Source organism: Pelophylax lessonae (genome assembly GCF_965119305.1).
Source record: "Pelophylax lessonae genome assembly, chromosome: 3".
NCBI classification, from domain to species: Eukaryota; Metazoa; Chordata; class Amphibia; order Anura; family Ranidae; genus Pelophylax; species Pelophylax lessonae.
Window position 1 is genome coordinate 88424561 of NC_138770.1, and position 24615 is coordinate 88449175.

General features: G+C 41.7%; 1 protein-coding gene across 1 annotated transcript in view; it reads right to left on the minus strand.

Annotated features, from left to right (window-relative positions):
- Positions 1 to 891: 891 nt before the first annotated feature.
- LOC309551316 (cytochrome P450 2B11-like) overlaps positions 892 to 24615 on the minus strand; it is an 87086-nt gene continuing 63362 nt past the window's right edge. Inside the window, exons 13-18 of the mRNA XM_082251851.1 lie at positions 23400 to 23560; positions 19393 to 19569; positions 15862 to 16003; positions 12287 to 12471; positions 9006 to 9147; positions 892 to 1519 (exon numbers count right to left, since the gene is read on the minus strand). Of these exons, the coding sequence (XP_082107977.1) occupies positions 1341 to 1519; positions 9006 to 9147; positions 12287 to 12471; positions 15862 to 16003; positions 19393 to 19569; positions 23400 to 23560 (986 nt within the window). The 3' untranslated portion in view covers positions 892 to 1340. The remainder of the gene's footprint in view (positions 1520 to 9005; positions 9148 to 12286; positions 12472 to 15861; positions 16004 to 19392; positions 19570 to 23399; positions 23561 to 24615) is intronic.

Genomic DNA, 24615 nt, shown 5'->3' on the forward strand with positions numbered 1-24615 from the left:
GTGACCGGCGGACCCGATCTCCGCCGGTCACACTACGATCGTCGGTACAGCGGGAGAAAGACAGAGCGGCTTATGTAAACAAGCCGCCTGTCATTCTCCCCTGTGTAAAAATGGAGAGCAGACGGTTCTACTATGTAGAACCGTTGATCTCTGTTTTTACACTAGTAGCCATGTCCCACTACAGTTAGAATCACGCCCCTAGGACACACTTAACCCCTCCCTGTCCAATACAGTTAACCCCTTCCCTGCCAGTGTCATTTTTACAGTAACAGTGCATATGTATAGCACTGATTACTGCAGTAATGTCACTGGTACCCCCAAAAGTGTCAAAAATGTCAGTCAAGGGTCCGATCTGTCCGCCCGCAATGTCGCAGTACCGCAAAAAAAATCGCAGATCGCCGCCATTACTCGTAAAAAAAAAAACCCACCAAAAATGACAAAAATCTTTCCTTTTGTTAGTAAACGCGATAACTTTTGCGCAAACCAATCAAAATATGCTTTTTGTGATTTTTTTTACCAAACATATGTAGCATAAAACAATTTGGCCGAAAATGTTAAAAAATTTTGATTTTTACATTTTTTTGTGGGGGAATTTCATATAAAAAAAAGTGAAAAATATTGTTATTTTTGCAAAAATTACGCTCTTTTTTTGTTTATAGCGCATGATCAAAAAATCTCACAGGTGATCAAATACCACCAAAAGAAAGCTCTGTTTGTGGGAAAAAAAGGATGTGAAATTTGTTTAGGTACAGCGTCGCACAACCACGCAATTGTCCGTTAAAGTCACGCAGTAAAAAATCGCAAAAAACCCCCTGGTCAGGAAGGGGGTAAAATCTTCCGAGGCTTAAGTGGTTAAGGCTGATTAGGGTAAACTAAGGGTGAATAAGGGGTTAAATATGAACACATTTTTTAATTATTATTTTTACTTGTCAGGTTGCTTCTACTGAAATCATGCATAGACTGAGGCTCATCTGTTTTATCTTCAAACGAGTAAAGCAGAGTAGATACAAAAATAATTTTCCATTGCATCCCCCTATCTAGCACCTGAACAATGCTTATCAGGTGGTCCATTTTCAGCTGCTTTATTTACACAGCATCTTCCAACTGCCATTTTCATTATAGGGAATTGTTGGCAAGTGTGAGGCTCATAAACATTGATCAAGAGTTTTTGGGCTTGTGGAGTACATCCAGTGTCCACAGCTGGTTAAAGAACCCATAGGGAACAAACATGAATAAAGCAGGTGTTTGAGGAGTATGCTTCTGCAGATCCAGTTCTTTTTTGCTAGATGAGATGTATCTAAACTGAACTTATTTCATATTACTTTGTTTAGATAAACCTATTAACTGCGAGGTATTGCACAAAGTTGGTAAGGTTTCGGTCCATGGGTTCCAGACTCTGCTGGTTCAAGGTCTATCTCAGCCCCGGGGGGAGTCTGGAAGGTGAAGTTCTGCAGAAGGGATGTAAAGAAGAGGAAAAGCTCCATTTTGGCCAAGGTTTCACCAGCACAACTTCTTTTGCCTAGGGATAGACACAACAAGTGTATTTCAGAGCACAATCAGCTTTATCTAAATTGCTTAGCTCTTATCTGTATATTACCAAGTAGGCATACATAGAAATATAGTCAACCAAAAGTAGCTCAAAACTATGAAGAACAGTTACTATCAAATAAATAAAAATAAGTAAAACTAGCCATATTGCAACACGGTTCCACATTGACTACAGGGTTAGCACAGCAACAGGATGTAGTCATGATTATTTGCCATTCATCATCTCTCATTCAAACACTGACTATACACATAGAGTTGTATTTATTAAAAAAAATTCCAAAGGAATTTGCCATTTAAATTGCATGCACATTCATTCTATGCAAAGGGGGCAAAATATAAATGTTCTTAGGCTATTTTCTGTGCTAGCGGAATGTAAGAAGGAAGGGGCTTGAATGAGCCCCTTTCTTCAGATGGGATGGTGACAGGCAAAATCTATTTCAAAAAAGAGCTGCTAGTTATGTTTTAGGTATAGGTCATCCTGTTACTAGGGCAGATTAGGCACATAGCTTTATGTTAGGTTGAATAAGCCCCCAATCATATCATTCTAGACCTGTAGCTAGGGAGTTTAGATTTTATTCCAGTTTAAGCTTGTTTTCTTCCCGCCCTTAGAGCCTGCCTATGTTTATAAAAAGAGGCTCATCCGCACAAGCAGTCACTCGCCTCAGGAGAGATCGACGTGTCAAGATTCAGCTTTTTGTCTGACTGACCTTACATACCTATCAGGCTTTATTGCCTTCGGTATCTGCAAATTCTTCTTGTCAACTGCCGTGCTGGTGTTCGCGGAGCTTCGGGTCAAGCCATCGGTGTTTACTGTCGGTAGGAAGACTTCGGGTCAAGGCTCCGGTACCGCTGAAGAGAACAGAGCTTCGAGTCAAGTTTTCGTTTCCAAAGATTGAATTGGAGCTTCGGATAGACTTACCGGTTTCTGTCGTCTGGTAACATGAGTCTTCTGCGACGCCTCATCGAGCGGGCCGGAGAAGCGGGAGCCGAGGAGTGAATCCGTCGGTGTTTGGAGATGCCGTCCGTCGCGAGCGAAGGCACATCACCGGAAGAGGTCGTTCGTCCCGTGGCAGTGACGGAGCCGGTCGCCGGGTCAAGTAGACAAGCGGAAGTCGTCATCGGTGAAGGACGGAGGTCATCGTCGTCACCGCCGCAGGATGCGGACGCTCGGGGAGAAGACCTGCGCAGAAGAGGATCGCGCGGACGTCCTACGGAGTCGGCCGTCCCGGCGAAGAGGAGACGGGCCCAGCGCCGCCGGTTTTCGCCATCCCATGACACCGGAACGGACCGAGTGCAGTCGGCACGCCTGCCATTGCGAGGATCGGAGAGGGGCAGGCCTGCTTCTCACCCCGCCGGGGGTTCTTCAGTTCCTGTGGCAGAAGAGGATCGTCGGCTGAGGGTTCCGGAGCATCCGCCCGTCCGAGGGCCAGGTGAGATTCCATCTGCCTCCACCTCTCGGGCTACACTATCAGGGTCACATAATTATGCCTCTGCCTCCACTTCTCGGGCTGCATTATCGGAGCCACCATGCACTGCATCTACTTCAATAGCACCTTGCAATACACCTGCGGCTGCATCTATTACTTTGGCCCCATGCCATGCGCCCGCAATTGCATTTTTTGCTCTGGCCCCTGCAGGGGGAGCTCAATGTCCCACCACTCCTCATGCATCATGCAGGCCTGGGGGGGCTTCGGGGGGGGTCCAGTAGTATGCCCACTCAGGCTGGGGCTTTATCTGACCTCTTTCAGGGATTCCTCACTACCTTTCAGGCCATAATGCACAGTTCTGATAGCTTGCCTGCTGTGTCTGTTAACCCCTTGGTGTCTACAGTGCCTGTTGTGTCTTCTGCTGTGTCTAATCCACTTTTGTCATCTCCTGTAATTAATCCACCTGTGTCCTTCACTCCTGTGACTAATACAGCTATGGTTTCTACTGCTAATATTCGTGTACAATCTTCTCATGAGCCTTCTCCCTTGGATGTTTGGGCGCCATCTGGCGGTTTGCTGGCTGTTAATGTGCAATCCCCTGAGAGTCACCATACACATAGCATTAGTTCTCCTCCTGTGCCTCCTGCTTCTGTCGCTTTGGCTAAATCCCAGAATCTCCCGGAAACATGTCTTAGGGAGGCTCTGACTTGCGAATTATCCCCGTTGGGTTATCATCTTTCTGATGGTATTAAAGAGAAAATATGGAGCGGTAAATTTGTCGATCTCCTCTCTCTTCTACCATCAGTAAAGGAGTTTGTGTCCAAGGGTGACAGAAAGGAGGAGGAAGACAGGAGGCGACCTGTCACAAAAACCTTTAATAATTGGTTGCAGGCATTTTTTATTTATGCCGCTGTAATGTGCGAGAAACATCCTGGGAGGAGCATTGGTTTATTCCAACACTTAGATATAATTTTGGAGGCATATAAAAGCTTTGGCGGTAATGCTTGGTTTTCTTATGACGTAGCTTTCCGCCAGAAGTTATCCGTTCAGCAGAACCTGAAATGGGGAGTAAAAGATGTCAGCCTTTGGCTGGATCTTTTTCTGCCAAAATCCAATTTTGGTAGACAGGTTTCCACTGGGGCGCAACAGCAGACTGCCACCCCTTCCTTTCGCAAAGGAGTCTGTTTTTCGTACAATGACTCCCAATGTATGTGGCCGGGAACTTGCAAATACAAGCACGAATGTGCTTTTTGTGCAGGTTCCCATCCCATTGCCAAGTGCTTCAAAAAGATGCACAGTGCACAACAATCGGGTTCTTTTTCAAAAGGCCATAACCCCGGTGAGAATACAAGAAATGTTGCCGTGGCTTCAACAGTACCCAGACCGGGAGAAAGCCACCCTGGTAACTGAGGGTTTCTCTGAAGGGTTTTATTTGCCTTCTTTTTCAGGTTTAGGTTGTACGATTGTTCAGAACCTCAGGTCGGTGGATCATCTTGTGGACATAGTGATAGAGAAGATAGACAAAGAAATAGCTGCGGGTAGATTTGCGGGTCCGTTTGTTTCCCCCCCTTTTCCCAACTTTAGGATATCTCCGCTGGGCATTGTTCAGAAGAAGGAGCCTAATACATATCGCCTTATCCATCATTTATCGTTTCCCTTGGGTGGGTCTTTGAATGATGAGATTGGTGAGGATGAGGCTTCGGTTCAGTACTCTTCTTTTGAGGATGCGTTGGTCTTTTTAAGAAAGTTGGGAAAAGGGGCTTTGTTGGCTAAGACCGACATTAAATCCGCGTTTCGCCTTTTACCGGTTCATCCTGATTCTTTCAATTCTCTCGGATTTTTCTTTTTGAATCATTATTTTTTTGACAAATGTCTTCCAATGGGTTGTTCCTTATCGTGTTTTTATTTCGAGTGTTTTTCTTCCTTTTTGGAGTGGGTGGTGTCCGTTAAAGCTGGTTTCAATGATATCGTTCACTATCTGGACGATTTTTTGTTCATGGGTAGGGCTAATTCCACAGACTGTCTGCATTTGCTTGAAACATTTTTTGAGGTTTGCAGTCAGTTTGGCGTTCCTCTGGCTCAAGAAAAAACAGAATGGCCCTCTACTAAAGTACAATTTTTAGGCATCGTTATTGATACCGACTTGATGGAATTTAGCCTACCGCTCGAAAAGGTTGAAAAATTACAGGACAGCCTGCGGCAGATGATTCGTAAGAAAAAGACGACGTTGAAGGAAATGTAATCTCTGTTAGGTTTGCTAGCATTTGCTTCCAGGATTATACCGTTAGGTAAGTTGTTCTCTCGTAAATTGTACACTGTGATCTCCGGTTTAAAATCCCCCTCTTCTCATGTTAGGTTGTCAGCTGAAATTAAGGAGGATATGATGGTTTGGTTACAGTTTTTGTTACATTTTAATGGTAAGACAATATGGCAAGAGGATTTTATCGTTGACAAGGACTTTTGTTTGTTCACGGACTCGGCGGGCTCGGTGGGTTTTGCCGCTATTTGGCGCACTCACTGGTGCGCTGATTCTTGGCCAAACAAATGGATACAATTGGGTTATACTCGGAACAGCGTGCTGTTGGAACTTTTTCCAATTGTGGTCGCTCTTGAAATTTGGGGACGACATTTCCAGAATAAACGTTTAATGGTTAGGACTGACAATAGGGGTGTTATGTTTGCCATTAACTGTCTTTCCTCCAGATCCCCACCAGTAATCAGGCTTTTGCGATACCTTGTTTCCACATGTCTACGCTTGAACATATGGATTAAGGCTGCTTATGTACCTGGTAAAGACAACTGTATGGCAGACTCTTTATCTCGTCTGCAGATGGAGCGTTTTTTTCTGTTGTGTCCAGACGCGGACAGGACCGGTTGCCTTTATCCAGATCGGCTTTGGGACATAGTCTAGACCTGGTATCACATAATATTGCGTTTTCGCTCGCCCCGTCTACACTGGCTGGATACAAATCGGCCTGGGAAGTTTGGAAAACGCATCTGTCGTCGATTGGCGTTCCGCACGATTCTTTTTCCGAGTCTTTGGTTTTGTCTTTTTTAAATTTTTTATTCGGTAAACAATACTCTTGGTCGCATATTAATAAATTGTTGTCAGGAATTTCTTTTTTCGTTAGATTGGATAATCATCCTCCCTGTTCTTCGTTTTTTTCGGTGCGTCAAGCTCTGAAAGGTTATAGGAGGTCGACTTGGCACCCTGATCGCAGGGAGGCTATTACTCCTCACATTTTGGAACAGTTGTGTGATGCCGCTGGCCATATTTGTTTTTCTAATTACGAGGCAGCTATGTTCAGAGCAGTTTTCTCAATTATGTTTTTTGCGGCTTTAAGGATTTCCGAGGTCATACACGATGTTCGCCGCAGTAATGCCGGTCTTAAATTTTCGGATATTAGGTTATATGATTCATCCATCGGTCTCTTTCTGCGGTCCTCCAAGACGGACCAACTTGGTATTGGTAAGTGGATACATCTAAACCGGTACATGGATTCTGTTATCTGTCCGGTTTTGTTACTGAAAAGTTTTTTATTATTGAGATCAAACAATGACGGTTCTCTGTTTATTCATCAAAATGGTAACAGTTTGACCAAGTTTGATGCAGTATTGAAGAAATGCTTGAAATCTCTGAGGCTGGAGCAGCACCATATCTCTTCTCATTCTTTCAGAATCGGCGCGGCTACGGAGGCCGCTAGGCTAGGAGTTAATGTTCAAATGATTAAGAATATAGGTAGATGGAGGTCGGACGCGTTCCGTACCTATGTTCGTCCTAATACTTCTCATTAATCTTTCAGGGTCCCAATGTTTATCGATTTGGATCGTGGGCCACTCGTTCGTGCACTGGGCTCGAGCAAGGGCCAGGAGACGCTGCTATACCGAAAACATTGGTTTGGACCCTCAAAAGTTTCACGTTCAATGGTTTAGTAAGCGGGGAATGCATTGGAATGAGTTTTTACCCGAAATTTGTAGGTTACTGGGGGTCCTTCCGCCCCCAGATGTTATGTTAATCCATCTGGGGGGGAACGACATCGGAAAATTCAGGACACTGGACCTCGTTTTTAAAATAAGGGATGATTTTGGTTATTTGAGGTCTATGTGTCCGGGAACTCGTTTTATATTCTCAGAAATTATTCCTAGGATGTTATGGTTTAAGGATGGTCAGCTCAAGCCCCTTGAAAAGGTTAGGAAGCGGATTAATAGAGCCGTAACTAAGTTGCTGTGTGGAATCGGTGTCTTTTCTTTCAGGCATTTGGAACTGGAAGGTGGGATTCCAGATTTTTATAGAATTGACAATGTGCATCTGTCAGATCTGGGCATTGACATGTTTAATGCTAACCTGGGCACATGCATAGAAAAGGCCGCGTTGTGGGGTGGTGACAGGAGGCTATGAGCCTCCTGTCTTTTGGATAAATTCTGAAAGTTATTTGGATTTGTTTTGACCCGGATTTTAATGATCAGGTCAACTTTTAAGTATTACTTTGTTAATGAATTTAACAAGCATTAAACGGCCGCAGCCTTTAAATTCCAAAACTATGTGTAGTCTCATTTATTTTAATATAAGTTAAGTTGGTAATAAGTCCTGTCTGCCATCCCATGTAAGAAGGAAGGGGCTTGAATGAGCCCCTTTCTTCAGATGGGATGGTGACAGGCAAAATCTATTTGAAAAAAGAGCTGCTAGTTATGTTTTAGGTATAGGTCATCCTGTTACTAGGGCAGATTAGGCACATAGCTTTATGTTAGGTTGAATAAGCCCCCAATCATATCATTCTAGACCTGTAGCTAGGGAGTTTAGATTTTATTCCAGTTTAAGCTTGTTTTCTTCCCGCCCTTAGAGCCTGCCTATGTTTATAAAAAGGGGCTCATCCGCACAAGCAGTCACTCGCCTCAGGAGAGATCGACGTGTCAAGATTCAGCTTTTTGTCTCCCTCCCCCCCACCCCTTTTTTCCTTCTGTCGCGGTCAGTTTATGCCTGTTTTGGTCCCCTTTGTGTAATGCAAAGGGGGACAATGTTTATGATGGTTGATGTTTAAGTTATTTATGTGTGGATAAATTCTGAAAGTTATTTGGATTTGTTTTGACCCGGATTTTAATGATCAGGTCAACTTTTAAGTATTACTTTGTTAATGAATTTAACAAGCATTAAACGGCCGCGGCCTTTAAATTCCAAAACTATGTGTAGTCTCATTTATTTTAATATAAGTTAAGTTGGTAATAAGTCCTGTCTGCCATCCCATGATTTAATTCATTTAAAATGAACAATATCAAATGTTTCCCACTAGATGTGCCAAATAACATTTCCATTGATACTTAGTACCATCTAGTGGCTAAATGCAGTATTTCTGTTTTAAATCAATGGAAAATAGTCAAACAGCACAGGATATAGCATAATAACATTCATTGTTGCCCTTTTTGCAAAGAACAAATATACATTAACTTTTACTGGATAAATTGTAATGAAATCATTTTTTATAGATTCACTCTATAGCGATAAACAAACTATTTATCATAGATTTTATTGTTTAAAATAGAGGAGTTGGTTTACTAAAACTGGCAAAATCAGGTGCATCTCTGAATAGAAACCAATCAGCTTTCAGATTTATGGCAAAACTTAATTTAACGAGCTAACGTTAGAAGCTGACCCCCACGCACAGTTGCACCAGATGTGGCACTCTTCAACCCCATTTCCTTCCCGAAAAAAGATTGTTGGCCACAACAATGAAAAGATTGAAAGTTTTTTTGTTCAGGCAGATTGTCCCTTTTCCATAAAAATGATCAATCCTATATTAAAGAGCTCTATTATTGTATTACAATTCAGGAAGATGTGATATTTTCATAAAAATTTGTTTTTTCAAGCATGGTGTCATTATGTGATTATGAGAACACAAGAGTGCAAGGATTCTACAATAAGAGGAAGACCAAACCAGCTCAAGTAACTGTTTTTAAAACTGTTAAGCAATAAAAACTACTGTATATACTGCCCAGCCTTTGAAATTCTCATCATCATGATCTGTTTAGATTTACCTATAGAGAATGGAATGAAGGCCTCATTCTTTTTAAAATTTCCTTCTGCATCAAGAAAATGCTCCGGATAAAAATCAAAGGGTTTTTTGAAATAAGCTTCATCTTTCAGTACAGAGTACAGCAATGGGAACACAGCAGTGCCCTGCAAGGATAAATGTTAATTAAAAACTGAACATATATTTTATACATAACACACATTTCTAACTGACAATGAATAAAGCATCTGTACGATTAAGGAAATCCCTGGATAGAAACTGTATGCTAGGCCTGACTTTATTGTCATACATGCATTCTGGTTATCACAATAAGGCCATTGGACACTACGGAGGGTGCATCCTCTTGTTGATATTTGTTTTGATATTGCATATATTTTTTTATATATGATGTTTAAAACTCTACAATAAAAATTATTGAAAAAGATTAAGGAAATCCTAAAAACATGGTCTGGGGATTGGAGTTGTGAAACAATGTTCCACATTTTCTGGTCTGTGGAAATCTGTTAAAGCCCAGTTAAAGCCTTATTTGTTACTATAAGGTAAGACAGTTTTATGCACTGCTCTAATCAACAGCACTGCTAAGGGACTCAACGGGGAGTTGATTGGAGCAGTGTTTGGTGGAAGGGAGAGTGTAGGAATGCTGGAAACCCAGGCCGCTGTTTATGTGTAAAGGCAGCATCCACCATGTTGCATCTGCTAACAAAGGGTATTTTACCCTTGCTGTAGCACTAAATATATAAAATACTAATACAAACCAGTGTATGTATTACTTTACCAGCATTCTGACTGCAATACATTAACTACTTTCCGCCCGCGCTATAGCCGAAAGATGGCTACAGTGTGGACCTTAATTGCCATACACTGATGTGCATGAGCGGCCTGTGGAGCACGCCAAGCTTGCTCTGTGATCAGCGAGTCCTTGAGACTCGCCTGATCACAGATCGGAGTAAGGGGGTGGTCCCGCCCCTTACCATGTGATCAGCTGCCAGCCAATGACAGCTGATCATGTCTAGTAAACAGCAGCCGTATGTCAGTGTGAGGAGAAAAAAAATGATTGCCGGCTGCTGTCAGAGGAACATTAGTCCCGAAGAGGAGAGGGCAAAGTATGCCCACCAGTGCCACCTACCAGTCCCTACAAGTGCCCACCAGTGTCACACACCAGTGCCCACCAGCGCCACCTACCACTGCCCACCAGCGCCACCTACCAGTGCCATCTGCCAGTGCCCACTAGTGCCACCTACCAGTGCCCCCAGCACACCTACCAGTGCCACCTATCAGTGCCACTCAGTGCCCCATCATAAGTGTCACCTACCAGTGCCTATCATTGCCTATCAGTGTCACCCATCAGTGCCACCTATTAGTGCCCATCAGTGTCCATGAGTGCTGCCTATTAGTGCCCTTCAGTGCCACTTACTAGTGCCCATCTGTGCCTCTCATCAGTGCTCATCAGTGCTACCCATCAGTGTGGCCTTATCAGTGTCACCTTATCAGTGCCCATTAGTGCTGCCATATCAGTGTCGCCTATCAGTGCCCAACAGTGCAGCCTATCCATGCCCAACAGTGCAGCCTATCAGTGCCTATCAGGGCCCATCATCAGCGTACATCAATGAAGGAGAAAAATTACCTGTTTGCAAAATTTTATAACTCACTATAAAAACTGTTTATTTGTTTTTTTTTTTCAAAATTTTCAGTCTTTTTTTGTTTGTTCAGCAAAAAATAAAAACCCCAGTAGTGATTAAATACCACCAAAAGAAAGCTCTATTTGTTTGAAAAAAATGATAAAAATGTCATTTGGGTATAGTGTTGCATGACCGCGCAATTGTCATTCAAAATGCAACAGCGCTGAAAGCTGAAAACTGGCCTGGGCAGGAGGGGGGGGTTTAAATGCCCAGTAGGCAAGTGGTTAATAAATACAAAGGTTTCAGTTAGGATTATGGGAGTGACCCATTGGTCACCACGAATCTGAGAAAGGCCAAATAGACCATGCACTTAGGTATTTAAGGCTGAGGGATGAATTGTCAGTTTTTAGTAGTCAGATAACATGATTAAAGCCCATTTCCGGGCATTTTTTCCCCCCATGCAGTGGGGCTGTACCTGTACTGCATATGTTAACTGCTTGTTTTCTATAGGGGTCAATATGGAGCTAATACTCACCCGATCTTTCGATCCTCCAGAAAATGGCGCTCCTCCACATCCAGCGGTTTTCTGGTTTCTGATGTCTTCACATCCAGAGCCAGTCTATTGGCATTATGATGCCAGGAACAGTCCACCACGCAAGGCCGCTGGATTGCAAAGTTGCAAGAGCCGAAGGGACCGGTTTTGCGCTGAGAGATTCGGAGGATTAGGTAACTATATCTTGGTTCTCTGAACCCCTAGACAAAAACAAGCAATTAATCCATGCAGTGTGGGCACAGCCACACAGCATGGGGAAATAAAAATTGCCCGGAGTTCAGCTTTAAAGTAGTTGTAAACCTCAGTCATGAAATGTGACCAAACCACACACATATACAGTGTATTTAAACCTAATTAAAATATTTTGAATGGATATACATTTTAATTTTGTTTCTAATTTGAGTAACAGCTCCTATTGGAGCCAAAATACAATTCTGGCTATTCTGAAATTAATGTAGTCAATACAGCTATAGTGGATGCTGTTGATGGAACCCTCCAATGACAACTTGCTACTCCACCCCCCCAAACCCCCTTCTCCACCAATACAGGAGTGACAGCATAGCACCTCCCTTTATCAAACCTATTGAGTATTTTCCAGAGAAAAATCCCCTTCTGTTGTCATGTGGCTACATCACGTTATACACTGGAATATGCATTATTCCCTCTTCGTAAGCTGCAACTGGTCAAAAATGGCAAGCAGACTATGAGGATCATGTGACCTAATTTCTTATTAATGTAGGCATTAAGCCCCAGAGGGGTGAAACATGTTGGGGGTGTGGCCTCTAATGTCTAATTTGCATTCTCATAAAAACATATTTTTGTGAATATGCAGCCAGGTGTCAAAGCCCAGAAGTCCACTGCCACCCCACATTGCACATGAATACAAAGAATGGGGCCACACACAATGATGTGCAGAGGGTTCAGTCTCTACACATCATTGTGTGTGGCCCCATTCTTTGGATTCATGTGCAATGTGGGGTGGCAGTGGACTTCTGGGCTTCGACACCTGGCTGCATCAGAGAAACAAGGAGCTCTTCAAGTACTTTGGAGCAGTGATTCATGTCTAGGTTATTAAACTAACAGCTATTGAATGATGCAATAACATGTAGTCACCTTTGGAATGAAATATCCTCTAAAGGTGACATCTTGAATAGTTTCATGTGGAGCCCCTTCTGGCACAATATCACCAAACCTCTGGATCTCATGAATTACGGCATCAGTATACGGCATTTTCTTCCTATGCTCTGCTTGAGGTGGAGCAGTGCCGATAATGCTATCAATTTCATTTTGAACTTTCTCTGCCAAGAAGAGATGATATTTAAATTATATTGAAAGATAATTACTTTAACAAATTTAGACATGTACAGCATATGTTCTCCATTTAGGAAGATTTTAGCCTATCTCCAGGCAAAAATTAACCTATTTACCATACATCCTGCCTTTTTTATTTTCTTACCTTCTAAAGCATGTCCAGGTCCCTTGCTGCACCGTTTTGAGATGTATGAGATTGTTAATCCCAATTGTCCCCTCGTTCTGATGTCACAACTGAGATTCCTATTCTGAATCCTAACAGAACACCACCACTATACAAACTAGTCATTCTGGGACTTTAGCTCAAAATACTGAAGCAAGTTAGCAGAGTTAGCATTTCAGCCACTTTACGACCAGCCCATAGTAAAAATATTTCATTACTTTGATGTTAAATACTTGTTTTATGGCAGCAGCTAGCTGTCATAACCCCAGTATTGTTTTGTACTATGGTTGATTCTCTGTAAGATAAAAGTGGTCACGTGGGCCCCTCCACTGTTTTCCACTGTCGGTAAAGCCCGAGAATGATTTGATGCGGCCATTAGCTGGCCATGGAGGCAAGCGAGGCCAAGATAGCCGCCACTCATCTCTATGCCCTTGGAGGGCAAGAGTGACGCCTGACATCACTTCTGGTTCCCAGGACATAGTAAACATTTTTTTTCTTTAACCACTTCCCGCCCGCCCTATTACAAAATGACGGCGGGAATGTGGTTGTGTTATCCTGACCGGACGTCATATGACGGCGGCAGCATAACACAGCTCTGGGCGCCCCCCAGGGGCGCGCAGAGCGGCGATCGGTGATGCGAGGTGTCAGTCTGACACCCTGCATCTCCAATCTCGGTAAAGACGGAGGCTCTTTACCATGTGATCAGCCGTGTCCAATCACGGCTGGTCACATAGTAAATAGGAACAGCCATTGATTGGCTTTCCTTAGTTCGTGCCTGACAGGCACGAGCAAAGGAGCGCCGATCTGCGGCTCCCCTGACAGGGGGGGGGGGGGGTCGGCACTGGTAATCAGATCATTGATTACCAGTGCAGACCCTCGGGGGGGGGGATGCCACTAGATCCACCAGGGATGCCCACTATGACCCAGGGATGCCCACTATGACCCCAGGGATTCCCACTATGGCCCCAGGGATGCCCACTATGGCCACCAGGGATGGCAATCAGGGCTCAGGGAGCCCCCCATTGCCCTCCCCATCAGTGAATCCCACCAGTGTCCTCCCTATCAGTGCTGCCCACAAGTGCCCATCATTGCCATCATTTAGTGTCGCCCACCAGTTCCCATTATTGCCCACCAGTGCCGCCTATCAGTGCCCATTAGTGCCCATCAGTGCCACCCATCAGTGCCCATCAGTGCCCACCAGTGCCGCCTATCAGTGCCCATTAGTGCCCATCAGTGCAACCTATCAGTGCCCATCAGTGCCACCTATCAGTATCCATCAATGCCGCCTATCAGTGCCCAGCAGTGCCGCCTATCAGTGCCCACCAATGCTGCATATCTGTGCTACCTATCAGTGCCACATATCAGTGCCTATCAGTGCCGCATATCAGTGCCACCCTTATCAGTGCCACCCCATCAGTGCCACCCCATCAGTGCCTCCTCATCAGTGCCTGTCAGTGCAGTCTCATCAGTGCTCATCAGTGCAGGAAAAAACGTATTTATTTACAAAATTGTATAACATAAACAAAAAAACTTTTTTTTTTCAAACTTTTCGGTCTTTTTTTATTTGTTTAGCAAAAAGTAAAAATCGCACAGGTGATCAAATACCACCAAAAGAAAGCTCTATTTGTGGGGGGAAAATGACATAAATTTGGTGTAGGTACAGTGTTGCATGACCGCGCAATTGTCATTCAAATTGCAACAGCGCTAAAAGGGGAAAATTGGCCTGGGCAGGAAGGGAGGGAAGTGCCCTGTATTAAAGTGGTTAAAGTAAAAGTTAAAAAAAAAAACATTTTTTTTTTCTGTTGCTTTTAAAGGTAAATGAGAGATTTGCGGTCATTTTGACCCCAAATCTCTTAATAAAGAGGACCTGTCATCCCTATTTCTGATACAAGGGATGTTTAGATTCCTTGTAACAGGAATTAAAGTGATAAAATAAATGAATAAAGTGACAATGTAAAAATAAAAAATAAAACGTAAAACAAATAAGAAAAAAAAATGTTTTAAGTGCCCCATTCCTTCGTGCTCCCACTCAGAAGCGAACACATACATAAGTCGTGCAAGCATATGTAAATGGTGTTCAAACCACACATGTGAGGTATTGCCGCGATCATTAGAGAGCAAAAAGTCTAGCACAAAATCTCCTCTGTAACTCTAAACAGGTATCCTGTAAAAAAAATTTTAAAGCGTTGACTGGAGATTTTTCAGTATCGTAGTTTGCCGCCATACCACAAGTGTGCGCAATTTTAAAGCGTGAAATGTTTGGTATCTATTTACTCAGTGTAAAATCATCTTTTATATTACACACAAAAATTGAGGTAAGTATTGTGTTAATGTGTTTTTTTTTTTATTAATTTAAGTGTATTTTTTCCCAAAAAATTGTGTTTAAAAGACCGCTGTGCAAATACTGTGGACATAAAATATTGCAATGATCACCATTTTATTCTCTAGAGTCTCTACTGAAAAAAAAAAAAAAATGATAACGTTTGGTGGTTCTAATTCATTTTCAAGCAAAAAAATACTGATTGAAAATTTTAAACAAAAAGATCCTGAAAAGGCCTGGACTTCAAGTGGTTAAGTCAGTATTTTCAGAAGGAGACATCAGTAACAGCAATCTGCAGATTTCTTTAAGGCAACTCTGTCAGCATTTAAAAAAACAAAAATTAACAATCTTAGGGCAAACACAATAAAATGTCTGTCATTAGCTTTGTTAGTCAGGAAAGGATCTTTGGTGTGCATCTGTGAAACTATTTGTACTTTGTTACTAGGTGCCTGACTTCAGGAGTTTTCCCTAGTTCACTGAAAGTTGCACTTTCATTGGACAAATGGATGACAGGGGATGGGGTTTCGTCTTGAATTCAGAGAATAACAGAAACTTGTATCTTGAGTTTACAGGAGGCGCTGTTCTTCTTTGGGTATCCACGACACTACCTGCATAATGTGAAGACTTCCCTTTGGCTATCCATAGGAGGAGTCTTCTCAGAGTCCAGAAGAGGAGCTAGCAGGGGTGTCACTGGGAGGAGACTTTCAAGGAGTGGGACGCAACACGTAGGTGAAGTAAACTTGCTTTACAAGATAGGAAAAAAAATAAACATCACAGCTGAATGGGTGAGGGGGGTGAGGGGGGTGAGGGGTGGTAGTTTTTGCCTACTGATGGGCTTTAAATATGTATAGCGTGAAATAACATTTGAAATTATTTAAAAACTTGATTTCTTACTTTGTATTTCTGGATATTTCATCATTAGCAGTATTGCCCATCTCATAGTGGTGGTGGTTGTCTCCATCCCGGCAACAAAAAGATCATTCACTAGAGCAATTAAGTTATCATTGTGAAAATATTGAGAGGATTCTGATTTCCCCTAGGAAAAAGTAAAATTAATAACGAATGAGTTAATTTTTTATGGGCATAATTAGTTCTTTTTTAACTGAGGATTCATGAGGCATGTGTTTAGGTACTAATGGAACCAGGATTATCCATATATTATCTATATTATTATAGGATTATTATAGGATTATCTATATATTTTTATGTATTTTTTATAACATATGTTGCTAACTAGTAAGTTCTCAGTATTTATAGCTTTAGCCTTCAAACATCATGCTTCAGTTGTTTTCAGTCATTTACAAAATGTATAAATAATTATTAAAGTGATACTAAGGCTCGGTTCACATATATGCGATGCGGGAAGGCTGCGAATTCGCAGCCTTTTCCCGCATCGCACACGCACCCCCGGCAGTTCACACTGCCATATGCGATACGCTGGGGGTGTCAATGTAATCTTAACGACACCCCCAGTGTGATCGCATATCGCAGTGCGATCGTGCAGTTCGCACAGGATGGGTTTTGCACAAGTGTGAACCGCTGTGCGATCCGATCCTGATGCGGCTGCAAAAATGCCTCCTGTGCGTGTTTGCACCGGGTGCGATGCGAATTTAGCCATACAAACTGTATGGCTAAACTCGCACCGCACAGCTGATCGCATGTAATGTCGGAGCAGTGCGCTCCGACATTACATGCGAACCCGGCACTCGCAGAAGTGTGAACCGGGTCTAAAGGTCACATTTAAAAAAAAAACACAAAGAAAAAAACATGTTATACTTGCCTGCTCTGTGTAATAGGTTTAGCACAGAGCGGCCCTGACCCTCCTCTTCTCAGGTCTTCTTGGGTCCCCCACCACCACTTCTGGCTCCTCCCCCCATAGCAAGGGGGCACTCATGCATGCTCGCTCCTGAGCCCCGCGTGTGCGTTAATAAGATATGAAAAATGGGGCCCAGCTCTCCTCCCCGTACCCTCCTCACTGGCTGTATTTGACAGCAGTGGGAGCCAATGGCTTTCACTGTGTCTGAGCCAATGAGGAGTGAGGGAGGTGGAAGAACGGCTGCTCTCGTGTAATTACATCTTCAATCTCTCCCTCTCTACTGGCACCTTAACCTACATTCTAAAACATGTGTTGATGACCCTTAGACTTAAAAAGCCCTCACTGGACCCCACCAGCCTGAACAACTTAAGACCCATCCTCTTTCCCCATTTACCTCAACTTTTAGAATGCTTAGTCTACAACCATCTGCGCTCCTACCTCACTGACAACAACCTGCTTGATCCCTTACTGTCTGGCTTTCTCTTACTACACTCCACTGAAACTGCCCTACTAAACTCACTAATGATTTACTAACTGCTAAAACCAATGGCCACTAATACATACTTATACTACTAGACCTCTCTGTGACCTTTGATACTGTTGACCATCTTTGTTTAAAAAATAAAAACTCTCTTTGCCTTGAAGACTCTGCTCTTTCCTGGTTCTCCTCCTAGTCCTACCTATCACAGCGCTCCTTCAATGTTACCTATAACTCTGTCTCCTACTCTCCACCTCCTCTTTCTGTGATGGTTGCCAAAGGTTCAGTCCTTATACCCTTCTTCTTCTTTATCTACACCTCCTCTCTTGGTCACTTGAAAAACCCCATGGCCATCCCATGTCTTCCAGTACCATCTCTATGTTGATGACACCCAAATCTACCTCTCTACTCCTTACCTCACCCCTTCAGTCTCCGCTTACATTACTAACTTATTACCTGACATTACCTGAAATAATAGAGCACTACTTTCTTAAATTCAATCTTTCTAAAACTAAGCCTATATTACTACTGCCTTCCTGTGCCCCTGCCCCTAACTTCTCTATCAGGATCAATAATACAACTATCAATCCCTCCCCTCATGCCAGGGTACTAGGTATAATCCTGGACTCTGACCAATTCTTTCAGCCCCAATTCCAATCACTGTCCAAACTTTATAGACTTCTGTAAACCGTGTAGACCTTTAACATCTTAAAAAAATTGCCCCTTTTAACTGTTGAAACCACTAAGCAACTTATTCACTCTCTTGTTATCTCTCTCCTTGACTATTGTAACTCCCCCCTCATAGGCCTTCCTCTTCACATGCTATCCCCTCTTCAGTCTATCATGAATGCTGCTGCCAGACTTATCAACCTTACCAACCGTTCAGTGTCTGCCACTCCTCTCTGCCAATCCCTCCAATGGCTCCCCATTGCCCAACTAATAAAATTCTAAATATTGACAATAACATACAAAGCCATTTACAAATCTGTCCCGAGCTACATCACCAAACTTGTCTCCAAATATCACCCAAACTATCCTCTCTGATCCTCACAAGATCTTCTGCTCTCTAGCTCCCTTGTCTCCTCCTCCCATGCTCATCTTCAGGATTTGTCCAGAGTCTCTCCCATCCTCTGGAACTCCCTACCCCAATCAGTCTGGCTAGCTCCTACTCTGTCAATTTTTTAGGTGATCCCTGAAAACTCATCTCTTCAGGGAAGCCTATCCTGCCTTCAGCTAATAATTAAATCTTATATTTCTTCCATCAGTACATCCCATAGTGTAATACGCTCACATGAAATTGTTTAGTAAATGGAGATAAAATGATACTCACAAATTTAAAGTGCACTGAATACTGTGCATACGGTAGCTGGCATATATGCAGAGCGCAAACATTTCCCCTTTAGCATGGACTTCCAGAGAGGATATGTAAAGATAGCTGCTACACAGCTTCTGGGCATGATGAGATCACGTGGTACCACCTCTGGCGCATTTCATCACATGCTCTGTGACTTTCTCATAGGGAACCTCTTTTGTTCCAACAGCCCCTCCCTATTAGATTGTATTATCTCCCAGGAGGAGGGCCCTCCTAACCTTCTTGTATTGAATTGAATTGATGCTGTATTGTCTCCCTTTATATTGTAAAGTGCTGTGCAAAGTGTTGGTGCAAATTTAAATCCTGTATAATAATACAAATTATAATAATATTTTTTTCTATGTGACTCTTGGCATCCTCCACATTCTCCGCTGTGTGCAAAGTGTCAACCATCATATCAAAGCATGCTGATGTCTTCTAGTTTTACCTTCTAATCTGCAGGTCTAAACACTTCTTGGTGTGTTAAACATCAGCCTATCCTCCTACCTCCCACACCTTTCTCTTGGTCTATCACTATGGGGTGGCTTGACCTTCAACATTGTACAGTTAACTGAAGTATTAAAAATCCTTCTGCTTATATCTTCTACAGAAAATCCTTCTACACAGAAGATAGATTATATAAAAAGCGTTTTATACATACCTGCTTTAAATGTGATAGATTTAAAGAAACAATTTTTTTCATTTTATTTTAAAATATCCATTATGGATATCAAATGCTTCAGATCATTCAACTCATCTCTAATGAAATGAGATCCTTACCTCTTGTTGCTTCACCAGGTAGGCATCAATAAGATTCCTCTGGTCATTCACATCTAGAGTTTTCTTCTGTTTAGCAAATGTTTCTTTTATGAAGTTTTGCATATGTCTCATATTTTCGAATATTTTATGGTGAGGTCCTGGAAGCAGGTCTAACAAAGTCGGAATAATATTGTATATCTTTAAAAAGAAAATATACATAGGTAAAGAATTGACCATATACTTGTAATTCGATAGACTTTGCAGGATGAGTAAAGGAAGATACTGTAATTGCTTCTCCTGGGGATGAACATTTTGGCAACCGTTAAAAGTAAATGAAAAAAATAAATAAAAAAATGAAAGGTCTTCTTTACAGCCAGTCCCCCAGCCCAAAGAGAATTCTCATTTTAAAAGAAAATCTTAAAAAATAAAACATTGACATAAAAATATTTACTTCAGCCTTGGCTTCAGATGCATCCTGGGAAATCTGGTGGTTAAAATCCTCAAGAATGCCCTCCAGTCCATGGCAGAAGTGCACCCTTGTGGGATTTAGAGCATCCAGGAGGTACGGTGACATCAACCACACCTCCAGAGAGAATCGCAGGCTGTGGTTGGGGTTTTGTTTTTATCAGTTTTTGTCAAATCCTAATGTTGAAGGTATTTAAAAACTAAGTCTGTTTGGAGGGGGATGAAACTGACAGTAAAGGTGGACCTTGCATTTTCTGAGAAGGCCTACTTTTAGGCCTATTCTTGTGCAGTGTACTATGCTCTTTGGTTTTTTCCACAACAATATAATATAGTAAGGATAAGTCATGGGATAGTTAGGTGTGTTTTCTGTCCTGGGAAGACAGATGATGGTGCAGAAGGGAAACTGTGCCCTGGTTTTTGCATCTAGCTTTCTCTTTTGAGCTTGTTCTCAATTTCTGCTACTATCTCAGAGCATTATTATGACATTGAAATCTCTTAAAAACGAACCTACTAGAGCTAAGTTGGTAATGAAAGCTTTAAGTTGTCCAGGAGGGAATGGTTGCTAATCCAGCAGAATGCACTGCTCCACTTGTCAGGCAAATACACAAACTTGATATCTTCAACTACCTTTTTGTATAGTAAAAAACAAGTGATCAACGCCTCAAGAATAGGGATGAGCTCAGGTGTGTTCAGATCATAGACTAAACATACCTGAATGACCCTACCATGAAGCTGATGCTGTACTGAGCCAGTCATTATTGGCAGAGGCATTTACCACCCTTATGGTTGCAGGGCAGGGTTATTCCCCAGCTGCAGATGATTGGCCTAGCACAGTAACAGCTTCCTGGTGGATTCGCTCAGGTGGGTTTAGGCTTGGATCGAAACATGTCTGAGCTCATCCCTACTCAAGAACAACAAAAAGTCCATATTTTATTATTTATCCTTAGTTAAAAATCATAATAACTATACATTAGCTGGTATTGTCTAAAGGTCCAAGCATTTGAAATACCATCATCCTGCAACTCAGTGAATCATTCTAATGCAGGTAAAGGGCAGCTGCTTAGTTTAATAACTGCAAGGTTCAATTTCCATTCCAAAAATGCCATCCAAATGTTATGCACAAGTACTAATGTGAATTTTAATATTTCACATGCATGAAAACTAATGCATTCACTTGTCACCGTCTGATTAGTGTAAATCCTCAGAATAAAGGACTAGGAATTTCAACTCAGAGTCTTTTTCAAATTATCAAACAAACAATCAGAACAACCTTTATGTGAGAGAAAAGCACCACCCAAAGCATGAGTCAAACATTAACCTTTTGATAGTCAAACTAACACCAGCAGTAAGAAAAACACAACTGTGTAAGGCATAGAAATAATTGGGGGATATATGATAACAAATATTTATATAGATACATATAACTCAGATTATTGCATAGGAATGTACATACAATCCATAATATCATATCAAATTCCAATATCATAAGGGAGAACAAGAATATATGGAACAAGCATTAAGGGATAAGCTAACATTCAACCCTCTGTTAGTAAGTATATGCCACATTTTTATGTGTCAAATATAATTAAAAAAATACCATAATTCATTATAGAAAAATATAACATATCAAACATACACTATAGTGTTGAAAGCATTGGGACACCTGCCTTTACACACACATGAACTTTAATGGCATCTCAGTCTTAGTCCGTAGGGTTCAATATTGAGTTGTCCCACCCTTTGCAGCTATAACAGCTTCAACTCTTCTGGGAAGGTTGTCCACAAGGTTTAGGAGTGTGTCTATGTGTCTTCCAGAAGCGCATTTGTGAGGTCAGGCACTGATGTTGTACAGGAAGGCCTGGCTTGCAGTCTCCGCTCTAATTTATCCCAAAGGTGTTCTATCCCACCCCAAAAATACTAATCCATGTCTTTATAGACCTAGCTTTGTGTACTGGTGTGCAGTCATGTTGGAAGAGGAAGGGGCCATTCCAAACTGTCCCCACATATTTGGGAGCATGAAATTGTCCAAACTGTCTTGGTAAGCTGACGCCTTAAGAGTTCCCTTCACTGGAACTAAGGGGCCAAGCCCAACCCCTGAAAGACAACCCTATGCCATAATCTCCCTTCGACCAAATGATTTAGAACAGTGTACAAAGCAAGGTCCAAAAAAACATGACTGAGTGAGTTTGGGGTGGAGGAACTTGACTGGCCTGCACAGAGTCATGACCTTAATTCGATAGAACACTTTTGAGAAGAATTAGAGCAGAGACTGTGAGCCAAGCCTTCTCGTTCAACATTGATGCCTGACCTCACAAATGCGCTTCTGGAAGAATGGTCAAACATTCCCATAGACACACTCCTAAACCTTGTGGACAGTCTTCCCAGAAGAGTAGAAGCTGTTATAGCTGCAACGGATGGGCCAACTCAATATTGAACCCTACAGACTAAGACTGGGATGGTATTAAAGTTCGTGTGCATGTAAAGGCAGGTGTCCCAATACTTTTGACAATATAGTGTATAAAGAATATTGAATACTGTGTGATCCTATTATTAATACTAAATATATAAACTAACATCCCACTGCTATCTATTAACTCCCTTAGGGTTTAATTCAGGAATCCCAAAGTGTGCTCTATATCACCTTCTCTCTAGCTACATTCCTGGAGACATTGAATGGATTGATACATTTAGGATTATTTACTCCTTAATTCATTTTTAGGGGACGTGTAGTAGACCCTGTATATTGCATATCACATACAATGTGTCAGAGGCAATGACCAAGGTATTTTTTATCTTTTTTCCAAATCTTTATTTTTAGGGTTTGTAAAAAAATGTTTTGCTTTTAAGTGGAAAATCTAGTATACCTCTCTTTTACATAATATGCTAAGGTTGGATTCACACTGTTTCATATGATAGGAGACTGTGACCGGCTCTCAATGGTGCTGGCTCACACAGCTACGTGTCGGGTGCGAAGCGGCATGCAGAAAAGTCCTGTGCGTCTTCTGGTCCCCTTTCAGGTCTGAATTCAGTCAAAAAGTCGGACCTATTATGGACCCGAAATGGTGCACGGGGATGCACCGGATCCCCTGCTGAGAGCCGCTCTGAATTTAGTATGAACCCAGCCTTAAAGTATCACCACCTCTCCTAGAGCACACTATTTTAACAATGCCCTGAATCCATAAAGTTATGTGGTCGCCTCCATGCTGCTCATTAAAATTATGTGCAATATTAGTAGAACACTGGTCATTTTCAATTACTTCCTATTGTGTTTTCAGGACAGGAAGTGAAGGAAAATATATTTATTGAGACATAGAGAGCAAAAGAAACTTGATAGGGGTGTTCTATCCACTGCTCCACCCCCCCCCCCCCAAAAAAAAAAAATGCTTTGCTTAGAAAAACAAATAATGAAATTGGAATTGTTCTATACCCATATTACTTATTCAAGTATGTTTGGCAGTATTTTTACCATGAATCCTTCATCTTTTAAAATATGTTATAAGGTAAGTAAGCAGCAAATCAATTCAAAGTACCTCTCACCCACACACAAATAAAAAGAAACTTACCCGGACCACACGAGAACCCAAAAGCTGGGTGTTTTCATTAATCAAACCCATGAGCCTTAGTATAGTGGGGTCATCATAACTGAATCGATGACCAAGTAGTATGGAGATGATTATATTGGCCACTGCAGCATTAAGGATGGTCATATTAGCAAAAGGTTTACCTGGAATTTAAAAAAAAATAAAAATATAATTTCATAGCAACAAGAAACAGATTCACGCTGGGAAATACAAGAAAAATTGACTACTTATTAGTGTTGTCATCCAAGATTCACACATATTTCTCACTGATCCCTGAAAAATGTGTGAATCTTGGATCAAAGCTTGTCCTAAAAAGTTGAATGTTAGCACTATTTAAAAAAGTATCATACACAGTACTTTTGTTCCAAGTACACTAATACAGCTACAATCACTTCAAGCATGACTCTTGTGAATCTTAGGTGAAAATAGAGACAGATCCTTAAAGGAGCATATACATTTCAAACTTGAATTGCTCATCTCTAAGGCTTAGATAGTTTTATCTTTGACAGTTTGAACCATAAATGTAGCTAAATCTAGGCTTTAGGTACTCTAATGCTATATGATAATATATAATTTTCATAATAAATTAAAGCAGTACAGCAGAAAAATAATTTACAGAGCAAATACTTCAGCTGTAGTGGGTAGGTTGGCGCACGGATCCATAGTCCATCAACCATTGCCAGGCATATATGATGCGTGGCTGCAGGTTGGACCTTGCTATGGAAATTGGAATGATTTTGAGATTGCTGTTTCTGTTACCAATTACCTGTGACTAAAAAAATGTCTGATTTATCATTCAGTTTAATTGTGTTAGTGTGATATTACTCACTAGCACTACATTGAGAGACTTAAAATGAATTATTGTGTGATTATTTTTGTCTAATACATTATATATTGGTGGATTTCTTGTAGACAATATAAAGGACCATATGTTGTCTCAAGCAATTTCCTTTTAGTGTTAGTATCTTAGTGATGTAGGATCTCATGATCATCAATATAAAGACTTGGTTTGGTACAATATCATATCTGCTGGACATATTTTTTTTGTATTGGCCATTAAGAATGAGCCCTTAAAAGACATCCTTTCAGATATCAAATAGCTTGGATAGGAGTTCTGTTCATATGTGGACTTCTTGCATGTGCATATTGTTCTTGTACAAAAATGTCTAAAATTCTTCACATGATACCAGAATTTGGG